The sequence below is a fragment of the Stenella coeruleoalba genome (assembly GCF_951394435.1).
Source record: "Stenella coeruleoalba genome assembly, chromosome: 6".
NCBI classification, from domain to species: Eukaryota; Metazoa; Chordata; class Mammalia; order Artiodactyla; family Delphinidae; genus Stenella; species Stenella coeruleoalba.
In genome coordinates this window covers 74,160,987-74,184,354 of record NC_137151.1, presented here as the reverse complement: position 1 = coordinate 74,184,354, position 23,368 = coordinate 74,160,987, and the positions used below count along the sequence as shown (strand labels likewise).

General features: G+C 37.6%; 1 protein-coding gene across 3 annotated transcripts in view; it reads left to right on the top strand.

Annotated features, from left to right (window-relative positions):
• Positions 1–23,368, top strand: part of CCDC141 (coiled-coil domain containing 141) — a 204,310-nt gene that overhangs the window by 65,075 nt on the left and 115,867 nt on the right. For all 3 annotated transcript variants that reach the window (XM_079923846.1, XM_079923844.1, XM_079923845.1), the window contains exon 6: positions 11,701–11,817. In XM_079923846.1, the coding sequence (XP_079779972.1) occupies positions 11,701–11,817 (117 nt within the window). The remainder of the gene's footprint in view (positions 1–11,700; positions 11,818–23,368) is intronic.

The window sequence follows — 23,368 nt, the reverse complement described above, 5'->3', positions numbered from 1 at the left end:
TGAGAGTCCGTCTGCCGATGCAGGGGACATGGGTTCGTGCCCCGGTCCGGGAAGATCCCACATGCCGTGGAGTGGCTGGGCCTGTGAGCCATGGCTGCTGAGCCTGCACGTCCGGAGCCTGTGCTGCGCAACGGGAGAGGCCACAACAGTGAGAGGCCCGCGTACCGCAAAAAATAAATAAATAAATAAAATAAAATAAAATATACACACTACTAATAAAATAGATAAACAAGGACCTACTGTATAGAACAGGGAACTATACTCAATATCTTATAATAACCTGTAATGGAAAAGAATCTAAAAAAGAATATATATATATATAACTGAATCACTTGGCTGTACATCTGAAACTAACACAGCATTATAAATCAAATATATTTCAATAAAAATTTTTAAAAGATCATGAGACCAAATAAATAAATAAATGTTAAAAATTGGTCAATAAATAAGTCATTTCCTTAAATATAAAATTTAAGGCTCTTAATTTTAAAACGTCCCATGTTACACTTTCTTTTGCTAATACCAGTGACAGCAGCTCGAGTAAATAATCACTGTCACTGTTGTTTCTATGTGCTTGTAAGAGCACAGATCCTGGGGCCAGATTGTTTGCTGGGTTCAAATCCTGACTGCACCATTTGCCAGCTGAGTAACTGAGCAATTATTTAACCTCCCTGAGGTTGTTTTCTGTAAAATGTGATGTAATAGTACCTACACCATAGTGTTAGAATCATCAAATGAGTTATTATATGTCAAGTGCTTAGAACTGTACCTGGCACATGAAAACTGCTATATTAGTATTAACATTTTTTATCATCATGTCTGAAAAGAACAGTGAAGGCCCAACCCATTACATACCCCCCCAGTCCTACCCTTCTTTGCTCACATAAAGACTCGCATTAAAGGCTAATTTCATTATTTATTTTGCATTCACAAGGTGTGATCAAATAAAAGCCACTTTTATAATCTTAGCCATACTGTTCAATGGGCACTTAATTAATGATTTAAAACAAGAATATAGTTGTATTATTTTCTGCTTGTGACTTAATAATGTTCACTTATTAATGAGTTAAAACTGTAGATGAGATTACTATCCATACAGATAATTGCGATTAGCCTTTGACGTGCTGCCACCTTTTAGACCTTTATCCAAGCATGATCGTAGTCACAGGCACACACACATTTATTAAAGAAAAAACAAAACAAGCAAACAAAAACTAATGGAATTAACCTATGCATACTATCTTATTACCTAATATCAAATTGAACACGTCATAGACATAGTCTTATGTCAGAAGTACCATAGATAATTTTCATGCAGTATGTCACTATTTGAGTATAGCACAATTTAAATAATATCTTACTGATGAAGAAGTAGAGTCTCTTCAGTTTCTCAATATTAGAAACAATAATTAATGTTTACTGTGTTGGTAATTATGTGAGCAAGGAAATATTTTTAAATCCAGATAGGTACAAGCGTAATTAACTTACCTAAGTTTTCAAGTTTTTCCTGAATGTTCTATTTTAAAGTTTTGTTGATGATGCAATGGGGAAGAATAGCAGCAGGGACACCAAATTGAGTGTAACTCTGTTAATAATTTGAGTTCTATGATTATCATGTTCCCGGAAGATCTACCTGATAAGCCTAGAACATTGTGGAACCACAGAGGCACATGCTTCATTGGAGGGTAAAGATATTTTTGTCAGTTCTGTACTGCTTTTTAAGGGAACATAGAAGCTGTCAAACCTTCCATTAATAAAATATCAGCTTTGTCAATCATTTTAACCATGTAAAAATAAGGAAAATTAAACGGAGAATTAGAGCAAAGATTGCTAATGAATAATAATGTGGATGTCTGAATATCTAATGCATCTTCTCATAAGAGCCATTTAAAAGATGCATTTAGTGCTTCTCTGTTTCTAAATGCTTATAGCCTAATGCTTTTGAACTATAGTAGTTTAGCTAATTCTCCTTTGGAAAAGAAATTAGGTGACCAGAATGATGGCGACTTAAGATTTACATCAGTTGCAGAAAAAAAGGCAAATGAAGACCACATAGTTTTCTATCTTAATTGGGATGTGATAGCCTGAAAAACATAATCATAGCATGTCCTCTCTTTATCATTGTTTTCAGATGTAAAAAAGTGCACTTGTTTTACATTTAAAGATGAGCAGCTGACCTTTTTTCCCAGCTCCAGCCTCGTCTTATTTTGCAGATAATCTGCTTCATTAGTGAAAATCAGAAGCAGCTTGGAGTATTTCGTGCATAATTAATTATCTTGGCAAGAAGATTTATGAATGTAATTTTTCTCAATTGCTCCAGTCAGGAATAAGTGAGACAAACAAATAAATTAAAACTAGGTTATTCATGGTCTCTTTTTACAAGACAGTATCAAGGACATCTAGGAGAATTAAATAAGACATAAAGGCAGATAATATTTTTACTGCCCAAATCACATATGCTTATAAGATACCCATCTTTGTGGGAGGAAAAATGGGTAATAGAATTCACATTTGGAAGTGTTTATAATTTGAGTACCATGTATATCATAATCATGTAACCATATGTAATCATATTCTTTGTTAATAGGTAATTTAAATGATATCAGTGATGACACGTATAAGCACAGCCTCAGGGCACCAGTCTTGTACCTGCTGGGCAACTGTAAATGTGTGTGTGTGTGTGTGTGTGTGTGCTCACAGATGTGTGCACACACATGTATATTCTCCTTTGTATGATGCTACCCTCTAACTAGGATTTAGAGCTTGAATGGTTGACCAGCTTAAATTAATATGAGGTAACAAAAGTGCCTAGCTTAGTGGCTACAACATAGCAAAGTTTTATCTTTCTTTGAATTTAGCTTTAATTTTTTAATTGAAGTATAGTTAATTTACAATGTTCTGTTCATTTCAAGTGTACAGCAAAGGTATTCACATATATATGTGTGTATGTCTATCTCTCTCTCTCTATATATATATATTCTTTTTCAGCTTCTTTTCCATTATAGGTTATTACAAGATACTGAGTATAGTTCCCTGTGCTATACAGTAGGTCCTTGTTTACCCGTTTTATATATAGTAGTGTGTATATGTTAATCCCAAACCCCTAATTTATCTTCCCCCCGCTTCCCGTGAATATAGCTTTTTAACATTGGGTGGCATAAGACTTAAATAAGGGTTGAATTATCTTATTATTGGATACTGGTATCTGATAGTTCAATCCAGTAACAGATATACATGACTTTCCAACCACTCATAGATTAAAATTTATCACAGAATTTCATTTTAGCACATAGGCTGCCTCTAGAATTCACTCTAAGTTATGCCAGGGTAAATACAAAATATCTTAAAGTGTTTGTAGGAGAAATGTGATTTTGAAAGCAATAGAACCCCCTCCTAATTAGAATGCTTGCTACTACCATTACTTTCAATGACACTGCATGTCAAAGGTAGTAACAGAGGACTCTGGTATATATGGTGTGGATATCAATCCCAACTTTTATATTTACTTGCTTTATGACTTTGGGCAAGTTACTCAGCCTCTGTGCCCCAGTTTCCTTTTCTGTAAAATGGGAATAATAATAGTGTCTATTTATAAATTTGTTATAAAAATAAACAAGATTATATGTGTAAATATTCTTAGAGCATGGCTTGGCATATGGTAAGTGCTCAATAAATGTTCACCATATCACTACATCTTTCGATGGTTAGTTTCTGAGCTTTACTGGATAATCACCAGCACATTAAAATCCTACATATTACCCAGATCCCATACCAATTCTCTAAATCACTAGATAATCTTAGCTTTCTAAAATTATGTGGAGGGGGAATAAATGCCATTTCATGGCTTGGTATCCAGCCTACTTTATTCAAAAGGTCAACTTTATTTGTAAGATTAAGTTAAAAATCAATTTTCCTCTCCCTTTCTCCACGCTTTAGCTATTTCTTTAGCTCATTTATACCTATTGTAATTGATTACATTTTCATTAAGCTTAGTTTTTCACTTCAGTATACCATTCAGTTGGACTGATGGCTTCACAACATTTTAATTGGGCACAGTTACTTAAGTTGGTAAGAGGGTTGGGGGACACACACTGTGACTAAATTACCTTCTCAGCAGTGATAAGACTGATGACAAAGCTGTTTGAGTGTGTGCTACCTGGAAAAGGCTCTTCACTGCTCCCATTGTATGCACCTTCCATTGTGTGACAAAGTTAGCAGCTGCTACTTGAGCTGTCTGCTAAGCCCCAGGGCTGCCTGTGTATCTTTCCACCATCCTGAGCTCTTTTTCTTCCCTGCCTCTGGTGCTGGAAATGGTTGGCTTTCCTTTTCTCAACACCACTGCCACCCCATACTGGGCAGGGAGTGGGACTCATTCTCTCCTCTGCCCTCATTTTCATGGTTCCCAAAGACAAGCAAAGAGGCCCAATTAATTTTAATGCTTTTTGTAGGGCAACTCAAAAGCAAACAAACTAAATGGCACACTTTAAAAGGATTAAAACATCCTGTAAAATGTAACAGTTATTTATCCTGTCAATATGATAGTTTCTGGCTCTCATTCTTTCTGACAACTAGGTGTTTAGGCCAAAGCTTCAGTATGAACTCCCTTAGGCTGCATGACCTAGGATCTGGGATGATAATATGAAAATGTCAGACTTTGGTCTCACTCCCAAGTAGCCCTGTATGTTCCTCTCTCTCCCTCTCTCTTTCTCTCTATCACACACGCACACACACACAGTGAATGGCTCCAGATCATTTAGGGTGGAACCCTAAGTTATACTGGGAAAACCATGCCTTAGGTATCTTAGGCAGAGATGCACATCAACAGGACACTCGGCTGGGTCTCTGTTTCCTTCTTGAAAAAAAGACTTCCTTCCACTGCTGGTAAGATTCTTACCAATGACTCAGAGTTAATGCTAGAAATAGAATTTAGGTCCAGAGACTACTACTGTATTGATTTTATTCATTGGACTAAATAGTTTCGACTGTTTAAGTAGTTGGAGGTTAAAAGCTGCCTAAACACAAACAAGAGTTGAGGGCAATCTTGGGAAGGGAAGAAGCCCTTAGTGCCATTTTTCTTGAAATATAGATGTGAGAAGAGAAATGATATATTAAGACAAGTCAAAATAATCAGAAGACAAATATGTTAGCACAAGTAGAATAATTAAATACATAAAATTATGGTTGCAGACAGGGAGCTAGATTATCTGTGAAGCTGTTAAAGTAACAAAAATTTTGCCTCAAGACAAACAACATATTTTAGCTTTCCTACTGCACATCAGTAGAGAATACTGGGATCTGATCATTTGTTGAGGAGCTACTAATACCTTCCAGTTGACTTCAGTAAGTCATGGAGGGCTTTCAAGTTCCACAAAAGAAGATTGTGAGCTTTGTCCTCCTAGAGTCTCTGAGATGAAGTCCAAATAATAACAAGCCAATAATTAGATCAGTCCCAGAATACATCCCAAGCCATGTTTTTGGCAGGAATTCTTTTTCTTTCTCTGCTCCCAGGCCCTCAAGTACAATGATCAGAGACACGTTTCCATGCCTCTTCTCCTAATATGCGTTATCACCTAATGGAGCTAATGGTTATTTGAAGTCTGGTTATTGCCTACTTAAATACAGAGCACATTTGACCAGGTTTCCTAATACAAAATAATGACAACTGGTTTCCCTACTGTAAAAAAGAAAAAGAACAAAATCTTACAGGAGCTGAAATAGTTGTTATAATACTAACATGCCTTCAAAATCAAAGTAGACATTAGAACTGTCACCTGAGGCTATCAACTATAATTGAAAATACCTTTGTATATGTGTGCATCTTTGATAATTGGAAAAGAGACTATCAAAACATCTTGAGTTAAAGAAGATACATAACTGATGTCTTTTTCCTCCTTTATCAGTTTTTTGTCTCTAATAGTAACTGTTTATTCGTCAAAAACTGTTCTGGGGCTTCCCTGGTGGCGCAGTGGTTGAGAGTCCACCTGCCGATGCAGAGGACACAGGTTCGTGCCCCGGTCCGGGAAGATCCCACATGCCGCGGAGCGGCTGGGCCCGTGAGCCACGGCAGCTGAGCCTGCGCGTCCGGAACCTGTGCTCCGCAACGGGAGAGGCCACAACAGTGAGAGGCCCGCGTACCGCAAAAAAAAACAAAACCAAAAAAAACTGTTCTGCACATGGAAAAGAAAATGAAAGTGATTTGGAGAGATTTTCATCTTCCCTTAAGCATTTCTGTTAAGATGTTTGAATTACTTATTGCTAGTTCACCTCCCCCAGCATAGTTTTAAACAAAGATCAAAAAATAAGATCTGATCTTGGATTGTAGAACAAATTGCAGAAAAAGAGACCGTGATGGTTTATGGCAGTGTGATGCCTAGCTTTGGGCTGCAGCAAAAGTTCACCTTCTTGCCACCTGAGTTGTTTATCCTTGATTGTCAGAAAGCATTCTTCTATTGCTTGTGTCCCCCGTGTTTTAGTCCTGTCTTTGGCACGTGCTGTTTGGGAACTGGAATTCTCAGTTTGTCCTTGCTGTCACCTCTGCCCGCAGCCGGCCTCTTCCTCTAAGGCACTCCTTCTGGCAGACCTGGCCCACATGTCCGTTCTCCTCTCTAACGCAGTATGTCCACTGAGCCTCCACGATTATTCACAGGGCTTACTTCCATGTTAGAATTAGATTCTGTAACTATAGTGTTGCGTTTTAGTTTTATCTTAAGAACATAGTCTAATAAGAAACATTCCTCTTTCCTGGAATCCTTTTGTTCTACAGATGGATATGATGAGAAGAAAAATCACTAGACAGGGAAGCATGAATTCTGACTATGGCATTTCTGCCTTGACCTGTAGGACTTTCCTCTTGTTGGTTGTGTGACCTTAGATGAATTGCTTACCAGGACTGGGGCTCAGTTTCCTTATCTGTTGAAAAAGCAACTGCCTCCACCATAGGAGGTATAAGGGTTGGGTGAGGTAACCTGAGACCTGCTGATAGTACCTGACACCGCTCTGGGAAGGGCCTATTCACTTCTCTCACTTTCCTCATTCTTATCTCCCAGTAGGGGTCAGGTGAGACTGGATCATTCAACAAGAAAAAACTAGCCTTTTCTTGCCCAAAGGTGATAAGATCAGTAGTGCTTTCTTCCCACCTTCCCACTCTTTCTGGTATCAGTACATTCCTGCCTCAACTTTCCTTAATGCATCTTCAGTACCCCGCACCTACAAAAAATGCTTACGTCTCATCTAGTCAAATGAAAAAGTTGGAAAGAACCCCTCTGCTACCTCTGCTTTCCTTGAAGCTGTCAACCAATCCCCCCTTTCCTTATCCAATAAGCTTCTTTGAAAGAGTCATTAGCTCTACTTCCTCACCACCACTCAGTGGTCTATTCATGTTTACCAACCATAATCTCATCCCACCACTGTCTTGACTCCGCTATTTTAAATTACCCTTAATTAATACTCAGTCCTTAGATCTACATTGAACAAATAAGGATATTCTGAATATCCTTGAATTACAGAATCATCCAATAAAATATAAAATACAAGCCATAAATGTGATTTTAAATTTCTAGTAGCCACATTAAAAAAGTGAAAAAAAATTTAAAGAGAAAAAAGTCACGTAAAAAAAGAAAAGCAGTAATATATTTTGTTTAAGCCAACATATCTAAAATAGTATTTCAACGTTTAATCAGTATTAACTATCAACAAGATATTTTCATTCTTTTTTATACTAAGTCTATGAAATCAGCTATTTTATACTTAGAACACATCTCAATTTGGATTTGTTACATTCCAAGTACTCAGTAGCCATTTGTGGTTAGTAGCTACAGTATAGGAAAAAGCAGATCTACACCATTTGACTGAGTCTTCCTGGCATCTCTCTTTAACTCCCAAGGCAGCTCTTGGTTTTCATTGAACACCCCTGATTGCTCCTTCTTTGCGTCTTTGTTGATTTCCCTTCCCTTTCTCTCTGGCTCCCTTCAACCTCTAGTAAGTGTTTCCCCTCCAATCTCCACCTCCTCTCAGCAAAAACAGATCTACCCCACTCCTTCTCTACCTTAGTTCTACCTCCTCTGAGTACTGAGTACTTAGAATGTCATGTCAGACAGGTGGGATGGCCACAAACATATCACTTAGATCAATCTGAAAGGTAGGAACTGCAAAGAGAAAGTAAAAATGTTCTTGTTTTCCCTCTTAATCCATCATTGCCCAGAACCAATTTCCGGGCCATACTCTGAATGCTTTGTGTTCTTCCTTTCTTTCCACATGCCCCCAACCCTTGGCTCATGTTTTTATCCTTTTGCAGGGACCATGTTCTATAGAATAGAATGTCCTGATGCATCATTTACTGTACTTATCACTGAGGCTTTCGAACAGCAGCTGATATAATTTAAACGCTTATAAAAAGTGCTCTTGGAATATCTGTGCAGCTGTCTGCAATAGCTACTCACGGGATTCAGTGACTGATTTACATTATGGTTGACATGCTGTCGGTTATTTAAGGTGTCTTGCTTTGACATCAGATGGACTCTGAGAGTCTATTCTGCGTGCATCTCCCAGCACACAAAGTAAATCTGATCTAAGAGGCTGCTCATGTATGTGACTGCCTCATGATGAGATGTAACACCCTGACGATGAACCATTTTCTTCTGAGTGTCATGCCAACCTGTTCTTATGTTTCTTCCCAGGATGCATTTGGTAGTAAAAATGTGTAGATCTAGAGAGTCAGTATGCTTTATCAGGCAGGTGTGTGATCAGGATATGTGGAATACCACCAAAGATCTTACATTCTCTTATAGGTAATATTTAGTATTGCCATGCCCAAGGGAATAGTATCCTTTTGGGGGGAGCTGAAACAGTATTTGCCAAATCTAGGGGATGAGGTCAGTAAACACCTTTAAAAAATCAAAACATCTTGCTCCTTCCCAGCTTTCATCACTGCTGGCATATGTTAGATAACAAGCCTTGACTCACAGAATTTAATAAGATTATCTGAGGGTTCAGACTTCTCACCTGTTTTTAGAGATTAGTGAACACCTGTTTGTATCCATGTTTTCTTCACTCAGATTCTATATTAACTTTCCCTATTAAAGCATTCTTGAGATTTTTGAGTTCCTACCACGTTAGCTAAAAATAAAGCTCACTCCCAGTACTTAATAAAATAAAGGATCTCTGAAAGCTAGTTACGTTCAGGATCCATTTTTCTTTGATGAAACCCTTAAATCATTCCTCTAGTTGTGTTTTTATATGGGCCTACTGCCTCTTTTGTGAGAAATTTTAATAAAAATTTAATAAATTAATGTACAAATTTTATAGCTCTTGATAAAATACTCTCTGGGGGTTCTGATATGCACATAATACATATCATTTAGTTCTAATTGGGATACCAGAAAGACAAACCATCCTCAAATAATTGTAAACAAATAAACACCGTACTTGAGATATGGGGACCGGCTAATATGTGTATTGTGCACAGATCACCAAATGTTCTGAAGAGAATGAGGCGTACTTCACATGAAAACTGCTACAGGGTCACCGTTATTCTTTTCTTTGCACTGACAGTAGCCTAAAATGCTGGTCCACAAAGATTTCCAATTAGCAGAAAGCTGGAGAAACCCCGTTGCTGCCTATTTTACTGCCTGTTCCATGCTGGAAAATGCTAAGTGTTGGTATAGACATTTGATCTCATAATCAGCTTTGTGATATCAGCCCTGTAATGGTAAAGGAGTGTATTATTCTCCGTAAACCCTAATGACTTCAGTGTAGTGTGTGTAGTGTGTGTGTGTGTGTGTGTGTGTGTGTGTGTGTGTGTTTGTGGTGTATGTTTATTTTTTAACATTTATCCATTAAGTTTGCCATCTTTTTTAAAATAAATTTATTTATCTTATTTTATTTATTTTTGGCTGCGTTGGGTCTTAGTTGCTGCGCGCGGGCTTCCTCTAGTTGTGAGCGGGGACTACTCTTCTTTGTGGTGCGCGGGCTTCTCATTACGGTGGCTTCTCTTGTTGTGGAGCACAGGCTCTAGTCGCACAGGGTTCAGTAGTTGTGGCACGTGGGCTCAGTAGTTGCGTCACATGGGCTCAGTAGTTGTGGCTCGCGGGCTCTAGAGCGCAGGCTGAGTAGTTTGGTGCACAGGCTTAGTCGCTCCACGACATGTGGGATATTCCCAGACTAGGGCTCGAACCCATGTCCCCTGCATTGGCAGGTGGGTTCTTAACCACTGCACCTCCAGGGAAGCCCTGTGATGTATGTTTGCTGTGTGGAGCTTCAGGACTAACGTAGCTTTCTCTTTGGCCACCTGCTTCACATGTCTCTCCATGTTATAAGAATTCAGAGAAATCCTGAGGCTGTGACAGACAAGACAAGCTAGGCTGGAGAAAGACCTAGTGCATATCCTGGGCAGTGCCACCACTTTGAGTGGGCTGCCGGGATTCATTTTTCAGATGTGAAGTAATTTCCCCTGATGACCACAAACTTTAAGTTACCCAAGGATGGTAGCAGGGCACAGTGGAAAGAGCATGGACTTTGGAGTAATGTGGGTGTGGGGACAGATCCTGGCTCTGCCACTTACTGTATGGCCCTGGATAAGCTGCTTAACCTCTCCTCATCTCTACAGTGTCGATATCATACTTGTTATAGAGTTGTTGAGAGAAAAAGATGATGCCCGAAAATCAACTACCAAACTGTTTAGCATGTAGTGGGGTTCTTACGAATCAGTAGCTATGATGTGATCATGAGAATAATGCTGTATAAGATTTGAGAGTAAAACTCCAACTCTCTTTTCTTTAATTGGGATAAGGAATCTGCATCCAGGGGCCACATGTTATCAGTCTCACGTCAACTTACATCATCATTTTTAAAAGCACAGCTTCTTTCAAGTCTTTTGTTATTTGTTGTTTTAACACTGTGTAAGACACGTATTGTAAATCAAGTGAGTTATGCCCTTAGACATTTATAATGTCAATGGAATTTTAATAACTTCTCCATGTCATTTTCTGAATACAGATTTTCAGCAATTGCAACAAAATAAGTATTTTTGCATTGTCTTTTTTTTTTTTTTTTTTTTTGCGGTACGCCGGCCTCTCACTGCTGTGGCCTCTCCCGTTACGGAGCACAGGCTCCGGACGCGCAGGCTCAGCGGCCATGGCTCATGGGCCCAGCCGGTCCGTGGCATGTGGGATCTTCCCGGACCGGGGCACGAACCCGTGTCCCCTGCATCGGCAGGCGGACTCTCAACCACTGCGCCACCAGGGAAGCCCTGCATTGTCTTTTAATAGTAGAAACATAATTCTACATATGCTATTTAATATCTTCATGTGAGTCTATGTAACTACACTCAGATTCATAATCTTATATTCTAAAAGAATGCATGGTTTATAGGGGAATATAAATTTGGGAAATTATATTCCCAAAATTTGGGAATCTATTTTGGTTCTTCTTTGCTAGGAGATTTTGAATTATTTTCTTCATGCTATGTAATCCAATGAAATGATGTATTGTTCTCATGAGTTTAGGGTATTATTTTGTTTTTTCTCTTAAGCATGTAGAGATTGAAATTAAAAAAACCCTGATTATATTAACTTAACACATGAGTTTATATAAAAAGAAATTGAAGTAGCTTAAGTTTTGAAAGCTTAAGGAAGGATTTCTGGATTTTTACTCATTTATTCTAATCATTTGAAATTTGATCTGTCTGTGTTGCTTCTTACCTAGGTTACTTGTTGGTTTCAGAAAACCATAAGAGATTTACAGGAACAAAGTCTAGGTTCATCACTTTCAGACAATGAGGAACTAATTCGTAAGCATGAGGAACTGATAATAAAAGCAAAGGTAAGAGACACATTAAAAAAATAATTGAAAACTGCATGGACTTCTCTTGAATACACTTCTGTAGGTAATTTAGTGGAGTACTAAAAAACTCTCTTTGTATAGTTTGCTTGCTGTTCCCATTTATATTTCCCTAGTTCCTTAACTTGCTTCACATTCCTTAGTTTTGCAAAAAGTAATATCTACCAGCCAGGCAACAACTTGTAGGTGTGTGGATGTGCAAAATGGAACCATAAAATGCTGAGAGCCGGGGGAGCAAAGCAGACACACAGCAGTGCTCCTCTCGCCATTGTGTCTTGTTATTTGGAAATTGACTCATTTGTACATGTGGGGTCTATAAATATTTTCCAAAGTTCCTTACAGGTGCTCCATTTTTATCTGCAGAAAAATGAAAGTCCAGTTGTAGTAGATTGAGTGGGAACAGTGAATACTTTAATCAGTTTCAAGATTTAGAGAACTTTCTGTTGTTAATATCTTGGGTGGTTGATAGTTGTACGTACAGCTAGGTCATGAAGCTCAGGAAAACAGTGGGCCAACACTAACAGACAACGGTTGAACATAAGGAATACAAAGCAAATAAATATTTACATGTTTGGGAGGATGGGATTTGTAGTGGTGGGGGAAGGGGAGGCAGCAGGTTGCGTTTATCTAGACCGAAATCTCCTCATAGGGATCATGATGTTTTCATTTGCTGGTTTTTGCTTCTCTTTGAACACTACAGGATACTTTGGTACTCACAGTGTATGGTTTGAATATTTGCCTGACTGATAAAGATTCGGTTACAAAAGACTATTATGGCTGATGATTTTTTAAATTCTTTAAAATGTTTCAGCATTTGGTTTATCTGTTTGAGAAATTAGTTTTTTTTTCATTGAAGTCATATAGCATTTTATTCTGTGCGTGTGATACTCAAGTTTTATCAGTGAAAAGTCTATAAAAATTCCTAAATGCTAAGCACAAGAGATGACCTGAATTGCATAGGATGGTTGCTTCCTTAAAACATATAAATAAAAATGGTATATTCACATAACTTGGACATACTTTGGGCTTATATTTACTGTAACTGTGGATTTATTATGGTTTCTCACAGCCCTGAGGACAGTTTGGAGTAGAATATTTGTTAATGTATAACCGCAGTCTAGCTCATATCATAGTTTACAGTTTACCTTTGTAGCTCTGATGATGTGTATAAATAGAAAAACATAGATATTCTTTCCATCATTATTCCTATGTTGTACACCTAAGTGGTTTAAGAAATAAATTTTTAATAATACATATTTTATTATTAAAGTACATCATAGAAAATTTCATAACTATAAGAAAAATAATAGTGAATTCTTCAACCCAAAGATAATCATTATTAAGATAACTGGTATTAGTATTTCTGTGCACTCCCTTTTAGTCTTTCCATACACAACCCTAGAAACATAGCATTAGAGTCATGCTTTATTTCATTTACAACTTTATCATAAATATTTTCCCATGTAAACTAATATCCTTTAACTGCAGCATATTTCATTATATGGATAAATGTATATAGCAGAGTTACACATTTTGGTTATATGTATAAGCTAAGCCATATGAATACCCAAGCAAATATTGTTTGAAAAGGGTATGAATTCCTGATAAACACCATTATATTTCAGACAAGATGACTACTTCCTTTCAGGGTCCTGAGCCACTCAGGAGCCAGTTACAGATCTCATACAGAAGCTGTGTATTGCCCCATGTACTCAGTAAGTAGTTTTGGGGCCAAATTGGTTTTGGAAACTGAGGCAGAGAAGCCTATTTTCCTATAGCATCTATAGCATCCTTGCAAATAAATTTATTTTCTAAAAAAAAAAAATTGTATGTTTGCTTTGTTGGGAGTTCATGTTTTATTACTTCCCACGAAGCATTCTGTAGGATATAAGATTTTCCTTCAACTATGGGCTGGCCTTTGGAACCCCTAATCTCAATAGCATCTTTAGAGATTATCAAATATTGAATATCTATTTAGAGATGAAAGTTCAAACATAACTTATTGATGAAAAGGTTTTTTAAGATAATTGTCATCAATTTGGGACACTAGATAGTCCAATGTCAAGATAACTGGTTATTCAAGGCAGCAGGGGTCCCTGAGTCACATGGGTTGAAAGAGACCCCATCAGTATAAATGCAGAAGAGGGAGTGGCATTCTGTTCTGGGGTGATCCAGGTTGGCTTTCTAGAAGGGTGGGGTTTGAGCAGATGGATGGAGTATGAGTGGTTGGTTAGGCAAGGGTGATCATTCCTAAATAAGGTAGAATAAGAGAAAACAATGATCAGACCAATTTGTCTGTGATGAGAGTTAAAGGTCCTAGCAATGTTCAACCCAGAGACAAGAGACCAACGGGAGTTGTCTCAGAGGTCATACTTATCCACAGCCATTCCCTAGAGAAGAAATGATAACAGTGCATGGTCATTACAGGGAAGTAAACTTTGCAGGTTGGAAAATAGAAGAGAATTCTGAGGCCACAGAAGGTGGGCCTAAGTGACCTTAAAACTCCCTTTAAGTTTCAGTCTCATAAAAGAGACAGGATTTAGATTATAATAACTGTTATGCTTGTTAAATTTAAAGCAATGTGAGTGTGAAAAACACCTTTTCACAGATGGCTGAAATGATAGGACTAGATTGGGAAAATAGCAACATTTCTTAAATGTGGAGATAGTATCTTACTCATCTTGGTATTCCCAGCACCTAGGACAGTGCCTGGTATTAAAAAAAGGCTGTTTGATTCATGTCTGTTTTTTAAATCCTCTTTCCAGAAGGAAGAAACATTCTTTTAGTGTCTTTCTGTGACTCTCTAGTGACTTTAGATAGTGATTTAGCCTCCTTTTGCCTAGCTAGCCATCCATTATCTTTATTTATTTATTTTTAAATGTTTGGTCCTCAGTATAGAGTTACACAAACTCTTTAATTCATCCTAGATCTCCGGGTCAGCTATTCTCTTGGCTTATTTTATTACTTCCCCCTTCATTCTCTATCTTCCTCACATCCCCATTCTCACAGGCACCTACTCTAATGGGTTCAATATGTGTCTTTAGACATATTCCCATTCTTAAAATATATATGGAGTTACATGTTTTCAATTTGCATAGATGGTATGAAGGCATAGGTTTCATTGTGTTTCTTCCCACAACACTGGTTGCATCTAGTAGCTGTTTGTGATCTTAAGTAGTCGTTTGTGATCTTCACTATGGTAATTCCTAGATGCCGCATAACTTTGGAAAGTCCTATTACGTAGATATTGATGTCCTACTTCTATCCTTCATAATGTTAACAGCCTCCCATTTCTTTATCCCTTATAATACCTGGGCTTCTAGTCCACTGACTCTTCTATTTAGCCCTTCTGGTGAGTTCCTCACTTCAGCTATTACGTTTTTCATACCCCATTCCTCACACTGATTCTTCCTCATAACTTTTTTCCTGCTTCATCTGTCTAACGCCCCTCGTTATATCCTAAGGTGTGCTTTATTCATATATTAAATTGTTGGTCTGTCCAGTGCATTAATTCTGATTTAGGTATTTCGGTGTGTTGCTTGTGCTCATCAGATGTTATTTTTCCCTGTGAGTTAATATTCCCTTGGATACCAGCAACTTCACTTGGTAAGGCATGGGAGGTGTGAAAGCCAGTTCTCTAACTTGTCCTTTTCTGGGTGAATTGGGGTCAAGGTACGGGGAGATGCCCCTGAGTGCTTCTGTTGTTAGAATTAGGGCTCCACCATTTCTGGTTTGCCCCTCTACCCCAGATACACACAAAGGAGGGGGACCCCTTGGAGAACCTCCCACTGATTGGAGTCTGGACCCTGCTTTGTTCCAAGACCCATTTCCCATACTCTTCCCAGCTCACTTGATGGAGAGTTGAAGAGGGCACACTGAGAAACAGGTCAGGTTGCTTCCCTCTCATATATTAGCTGTCCACCTGGTCAGATTCCAGTGCTATCCTAATGTTGTTTCTCTCCTCTGGCTGGTACTGGGTTGGGGCTCCTATTTTCTTTCCTGAAAAGATACATTGACAAACAGTGACCAGGCAGATGGAGAAAGAAAGCAACACACCCAGAAAGTTATCCCCTAGCATATCTCCTGTCTAAGGCATCGACCTTATTCTGCTCCAGAAAGTCATGTGGCCCTGACACTGAGAGCTAACCACCTGTTGTCTCCTCAAGGAAGGTTCTATAAACTTTACCATCACTTTGTTGGCCCTTGTAGGAAGGACAAGCTGCATAATTTGTGAGACCCAGTTTAAAATGGAAATATGGAGGCCTTTCTTTAAAAGGTATTGAGATTTCAATACAGCAACAGCAGAACCTTAAACCAAGCATGGGGACTTCTAAACAAATGTCGCTGTGATGATACAGATCACTTGCCCATGATGCTGGTCCTATTTACAATGTTAGGATTTTTGAAAGGACCTAGAAACCTTGCTTCAAACATTTTCCTTCACCATCTTTACTAACCTCTTCCTACCTGGATTAGCAAGTTTTCTAAAAATAAAGATTGCAATACTATCTCAGGTTATATCTACATAAGAAAAAACAGTTTTGAATTCCTGCTGTCGCTCACTTTGCAATCTTGGGTACACTTGACCTCTCTCAGCCTCACCTTCCTGACCTGTAAAGAGGAGTCATGAATAATTCAATTAGAAAATATTTGTGAAGGTGCCCACATTTTAGTAGTGCGTCCAAAAATGTTTCCTTTCCCATCCATGGTGTAAACATTCAAATAGTTTTTGTCTGTGGTTTTTCAACAATATCATTCCTTGTTCCTGGAGGAGGAATCCAATTTTAGATCTCCTTAAACAGGAAGCAGCATATTACACTTTTTTTTTTTTTTTTTTGAGTATGGGTATGAGGAGAGGAAGGGGGATTGTTTCTTTCAAAGAAGTTTTAAAGTAGAAATAAGGCCTCAAGCTGGGGATTCATTAGTGAGACACATATAAATAATCTGGTAACATAGAGAAGGTAAGCTAAGTCCAATGGTAGCAAGCTGTTCTGTATTGCTTGTTAGTCTACAGTAAGTTATTGCTAAATAATCTTTGAAAATTCCTCTCTCATTTCTTACTGGAATGCATTCAAATAAATATGGCAACTTTTATATCTCTTAATAATTGTGATACCTTATTCAGAATGTGTTGAAAGAACTGAACTAAAAGATTTTTTAATACAGCCTTTAAGTATGAGTAATTTTGTATTAAATTATACTTTCTTCACTGAATATGAAAAAATATTTTCCTCTTACATACGTAACAGTTAAAGAAATAACAGACATGGATGATTATAAGCGACCCTTCGGTTAAGAATCTTAAATACTCTTAGATTTTATCCTGTATCAATTTGATGCTCCAAGGCTTGAATTCAAAGTCTGCAGTTCAGGGCTTCCCTGGTGGTGCAGTGGTTGAGAGTCCGCCTGCCGATGCAGGGGACACGGGTTCGTGCCCCGGTCCAGGAGGATCCCACATGCCGCCTAGCGGCTGGGCCCATGAGCCGTGGCCGCTGGGCCTGCGCGTCCGGAGCCTGTGCTCCGCAACGGGAGAGGCCACAACAGTGAGAGACCTGCGTACGGCAAAAAAAAAAAAAAAAAAAAAAGTTTGGAGTTCAGAGTTGGTTGTAGGGTATATTAAAATACGTTAACAAACGCTTCCTTATTATCTCCTTTGAGGAGACATAATCATTCCTTCTTCTGCACATCAGAAATAATGTCTATCGAAGAACTGCCTTCAGGAGTCAACCTTTACTTCTGTTGGGAGGAAAACTTTTCCTCTTCCAATTTGGTTCCAGTGATTGGGGCCCTGCAAATTAACTGACAATAGACAGGTTAACAGGAGTAACGACAAGGTTTATTTTCACACAGTATACGTGGGCAGTCCCAGTAATGGACGACTCATGGACTAGCCCAAAGTAAAGTCTTACAAAGATCAATTCAACAAAAGAAAAGTTTTTAGGGCTTCAGTGGGAGAGTATGGAAGGTTTTATTGGGCTTCTTGATGATAAAGGAATGAGCAGTCTGTCTTCTTCCTGGCTGGAGGTTTCCCAGTGGGAAGGTATATGGCAGTTGAATTTATACTTCCTGATGCCAAGTATCAATCTTCTTTAAATCAGGAAACTCCCCGGGAAGAGGTCAATGGCAACTGTATTTTCAGGAGGCTCCACTTAAGTGTAAGTCGTATTTCTTTCTGTGGCTGCTAATTGTTTAGCTGTTTTCAGTTTAAAGTAATTTTCATACCACCATGGTGGACTATAAATCCCCACACTTCTGTAGTGTCAACTCTTGCTTCAGTTCAGGCCCTTTACAGTTGGTACACACAAGACTCGCACAGGGGCTTTGACAAAAATACTGACATCTGGATCTCATGCCCAGAGCTTTTATGTAGTTTGTTTGGGGAATCGGGATTAAAAAAAATTCACTGCCAATCTTAACATATTGATATTTTCATCAAAATGGCATCCAGATTTCCTGTTCCTTCTAAAAAATGGAAGACCTGGCATTGTCAGACTCATCTTTCCCTATAGACATTGCAGCTCTTGGCCTGGAGCCTAGCAATAGCTATTTCCTTGAGAAAAGGCATGTGTACTTCGGTTTGCCACAGTCCCCACCGTTCCTCATTACCTCCTCTTCCACCTTTGCTTCACTCATTTACATTACGTGCCTGTCCCCTGTAAGCATTTGGGTTTGAGACCTGATGATCAGTGAGGTGCAATTTAAGTGGAGTAGTAGCTTAAACGGATTTGCATTTTAGAAGATTACCTTGGAAAAAATGTGAATGATAAGAATGGGAAGAAGTGATATTGAAGACAGAATAATCTTTTAGAAAACTGCTGAAGTTTGAATGAGAGTAACTTTAGATGGGGCATGATATCTTTTGAGATGGAGGTTATTAATGCCCATTTAAAAGGCTTAAAGGCGACATAAAGACTTATTCAAGTTGTGGCTCCCAGACAGCAGTATCTGGAAGTCATTAGAAGTGCAGAATCTCAGACTCCACCCACCAAACCTATTGGGTCAGAATCTGCATTTTAACAAATTTCTCTCAGAAGATTTGTATGGACACAAAAGTTTAAGAGACACTGACTTAGAGGATTTTCCCATATATTTCATTTATGTCCATATTCTCCTTAATTTTCATAGATGGCTATATATTTTTTGTAAACTCCTTGATTAACAAATAATCTTTGAAGTTCTGCCAGAGAAACAAACTGAAAATAGTGTAAAGAAACATCATCTTCAATGTTTTACTATAGTAGAGTTCACATTCCTCAGCTTCAAGATTAAAATAATCTTCCGTGATTCATCATCTAATCCGATTTTCCAAGTCATTGAAAATATTTTCCAGTTGTTGCTGAGTGATTTCATAAATTGGATTTGTGACCTTAGCCTTAGGTTCCTTTAAATAATATTATTTGGAGATCTTACAAAAATACCAATGCTTAGGTCCCAAGCAAACTTTATTCAGAGGAAAAAGTCAAGTTTAAAGTTACAAAATATTTATAACTATGAGATAAGGAAGTAGAAGAGTCTCTTGCAAGCTTATTTGAATAATTTAAATGCATAATTATCATCAACAGAACCACTACAGGAATGTGGCTCTTTAAAAATGTGTTTATTGTTTGATTTTTCTGATTACATAATACATTCTCATTTTGGAAAAATTAGAAAATACGTAAAACTAAAGAAAATTAAAATCACCCATAGTGCATGGGTGTATATGAAAATGAGAAGGAAATATAAAACATACAAAAAATTGAGTATTCCAAACCTGTGTGTGTATGTATACACTGTATGTGTGTGTTTATGTACAAAGTTGTGTATGTGTTGTTTTGCAGTGTAATTTTTCCAATTAGCATTATGTCATAAGCATTTCTCTATTCAAATGCATATTTTAAATATGTTTTCTTAATGATTACATGTTATTAAACTGTGTAGATATATCATACATTATTTGAGGCAGCAATACATAGTATCTCAGAATATGGCAGTGGAATGAATGGTACACTCCCAGCGCCTAGAGTTAAATCCTAGCATCTCTGCTTACTTCTGATGTACGCTTGGGCAAATTTCTTGTATATCTGAGCCTATGTTCCCCGTTTTGTGAAAGAAGGTAATAATTGTACCTAATTCATGCAGTCATTATGAGGATTAGTTGTATTCTCATGCAATACACAATTAGCACAATGTCTCATACAAGCACAACATAATAGAGACTCTTTTTTAATGATGGTAAAATAAACATAACATAAAATCTAACTTTAGTGACATTTAGTAAATTCACAATGTTGTAGTTCCAGAACATTTCCATGACCCTAAAAAGGGACACCATACCCATTAAACAGTCAATTTATTCCTCTCTCTCTCTGCCTCTGACAATCATTAGTCAACTTTCCATGGATTTACTTATTCTGGATATGTCATAAATGGAATCATATGACTGGCCTTTTGTGTGTGATTTCTTTCAGTTAGCATGTTTTCAAGGTTCATCCACGTTGTAGCCTATATTGGTACATTATTGCTTTTTACTGCTACATGATATTCCACTGTATAAATATACATTTTGTTTATCCACCCATCAGTTGATGGCCATTTGGGTTGGTCCCACCTTTTGGCCATTGTGAATAACGCTGCTATGAACATTCACATAGAAGTTTTTGTTTGAATACCTGCATTAAGTTCTTTTGAGTATATCCCTAGGAGTGAAATTGCTGGGTCATATGATACTTCTACATTTAATTTAATGAGGAGTCACTATACTGTTTTTCACAGTAGCTGCACCATTTCGTGCTCCCACCAGCAATGTACAATGCTTTCAATTTCTCCACATCCTCGCTAAAACTTACTTTTTGTGTTTGTTCTTATATTAAAAAAAATTTTTTTTTCTAGCCATCCTAGTGTGTGTGTAAAGTACTATCAGTTGTAGTATTTTATTTGCATTTCCATAATAGCTAATAACTTGTGATGTTAAAGATCTTTTCATGGCCATTTGAATATAGTTTTTGAAGAAATGTCTATTCAGCCCCTTTGCCTGTAGTGTCCTTTGATGAACACAAGTTTTTAATTTTGATGAAGTCCAATTTATTTATTTTAAATTTTCTTGTTTTTGCTTTTGATGTCAAAGCTATGAAACCATTGCTAAATCCAAGGTCATGAAGATTTATTCCTGTGGTTCTTCTAAGAATTTTGTGGCTTTAGCTCTTACATTTAGGTTTTGCTCCATTTTTTTTTTAATTAACTTTTTTTTAAATCAATTTTATTTATTTATTTATGGCTGTGTTAGGTCTTCATTGCTGTATGCGGGCTTTCTCTAGTTGCGGCGAGCGGGGGCCACTCTTCATTGCAGTGCGTGGGCTTCTCATTGCGATGGCTTCTCTTGTTGTGGAGCACGGGCTCTAGGCGCACAGGCTTCAGTAGTTGCGGCATGTGGGCTCAGCAGTTGTGGCTCATAGTTCTAGAGCACAGGCTCAGTAGTTGTGGTGCACAGGCCTAGTTGCTCCATGGCATGTGGGATCTTCCTGGACCAGGGCTCGAACCCATGTCCCCTGCATTGGCAGGCGGATTCTTAACCACTGCACCACCAGGGAAGCCCTGCTCCATTTTGAGTCAATTTTTTTGTATGGTATGAAGTAAGGGTCATTCTTCACATATGGGTATCTGGTTACCCTAGCACAATTTGTTGAAGAGACTATTCTTTCCCCATTAAATGGTCTTGGCACCCTTATTGAGACTTATTGATCACAGATGTATAGGTTTATTTCTGAACTCTCACTTCTATTCCATTGATCTATATGTCCGTCCTTATGCCAGTATCACACTGTTTTGATTACTGTAGTTTTTGTAGTAAGTTTTAAAATCAGAAACTGTGAGCTCTCTAACTTTGTTCTTTTCCAAGATTGTTTTGGCTATTCAGGATTCCCTTGCAGTTCAGAACGTTAGGATCAGCTTTGCCATTTCTTTAAAAAAAGGCCATTGAGTTCTGATAGGAACTGCACTGTATTTGTAGATGACTTTGGGAGTATTGCCTTCTTAACAATATTAGGTTTCCCGATCCATGATCACAGGATGTCTTTCCAGTTATTTAGGTCTTCTTTATTTTTTTCAACAATGTTTTATAATTTTCAGTGTATGGGTCTTGAACCCCCTTGGTTAAATTTATTCTAAAGTATTTTATTCTTTTTGGTGCTATTGTAAACGAAATTGTTTTTTCTTAATTTCCTTTTCAGATTATTCATTTCTAGTCTATAGAGGCACAACTGACTTTTGTGCATCGATCTTGTGTCCTGAAACTCTGCTGAATTAATTTATTAGCTCTAATAGTTTTTTAAGGATTCCCTATGTATAAGATCATACCATCTGCAAATTTCCCCTTCCATAATCATTTTTCTCTTATTCATCTATCTGATTGTAAAAAGCCATTCTTTCAGTGTATTGTAGACCGGATCTTCTTAAACTATAGTGTACTCATGAATTACCCGGGGACCTTAAAATGCAGATTCTGATTCACCAGGTCTGGGGTGGGGCTTGAGTATCTGCATTTCTAACAAACTCCAATGTAACATTGATACTGTTGGTCTCTGGATCACCCTTTGGGTAGCAAAGGTTATGGAGGAAAGAACTGCAGAAGAATGAAAGAGAGTTTAAATGATGGAGTTGAAATATTGGGTCATTGTAAGAACTTGGAAGGTTTAAGTCTAAATAAATCTTTGAGTCTCTTAAGGTGTAGACATGATTGTCTGAGCTTAGAACTTGATTTATTTTTGTTGCTTGTATTTATTACTCAGGTAATTGAAAATCAAAAGACAAGTGTTTAAATTGTTCAGTTGTTCCTTTTTTTTTGAAAAAGAAATATTTCCACAGGAATAGCACTTACATGAACTATTTAGTACAAAAGGAGCTACTTGTAGGTCTCTTGGGTAGTTCAGGAAGTGTGTAGCAATATCTAGAGTTTGTATAATTATAGTTCCCAGGTTGTCCAAATATTTTCAAAGTATTTCACAATCATTGTTGAGTGATTTTCTTTTCATTTCAGTATGTATTAACCTGTATAAAGAAGCTGACTATTCTGATATTTGAACTTCCATTACATCCCCAAATTCCTTCACTGAAGGTATGCGAAAAAATGGCAAAACCACTTTAAAACATATTGCTTCAGTAAATCAGCTCACAGCATCTCTAAGGAAAATCTACAAAATGAAGCAGAGTTTGTTACTTTTATAATGTTTCATCCAATTTAAAAAATAAAATGAGGTCTGAATCTGAAATGTCTCAAGGCAGAAATTAACTGAGTCTCTAAACAGTAGAGACATCTGCATTAGTGCATTTCAAATCCTCTGTCTTCATTTTAACAAATAATTTGTTTTACTTGTCTGATTTTTTAATGAACTTCCCAATTAAAAGCAGATGTCATTTTTCACAGAACATAAATTATAAACAATTTTATTACTAGCAGGCAAAACATGTCTAAATAGTATTGAATTTGCCTGCAAGCATTGGGAAGAATCTATAAAATGATGGGATTTCTCACTTGGTAACCCTACTTCCGCCTTAA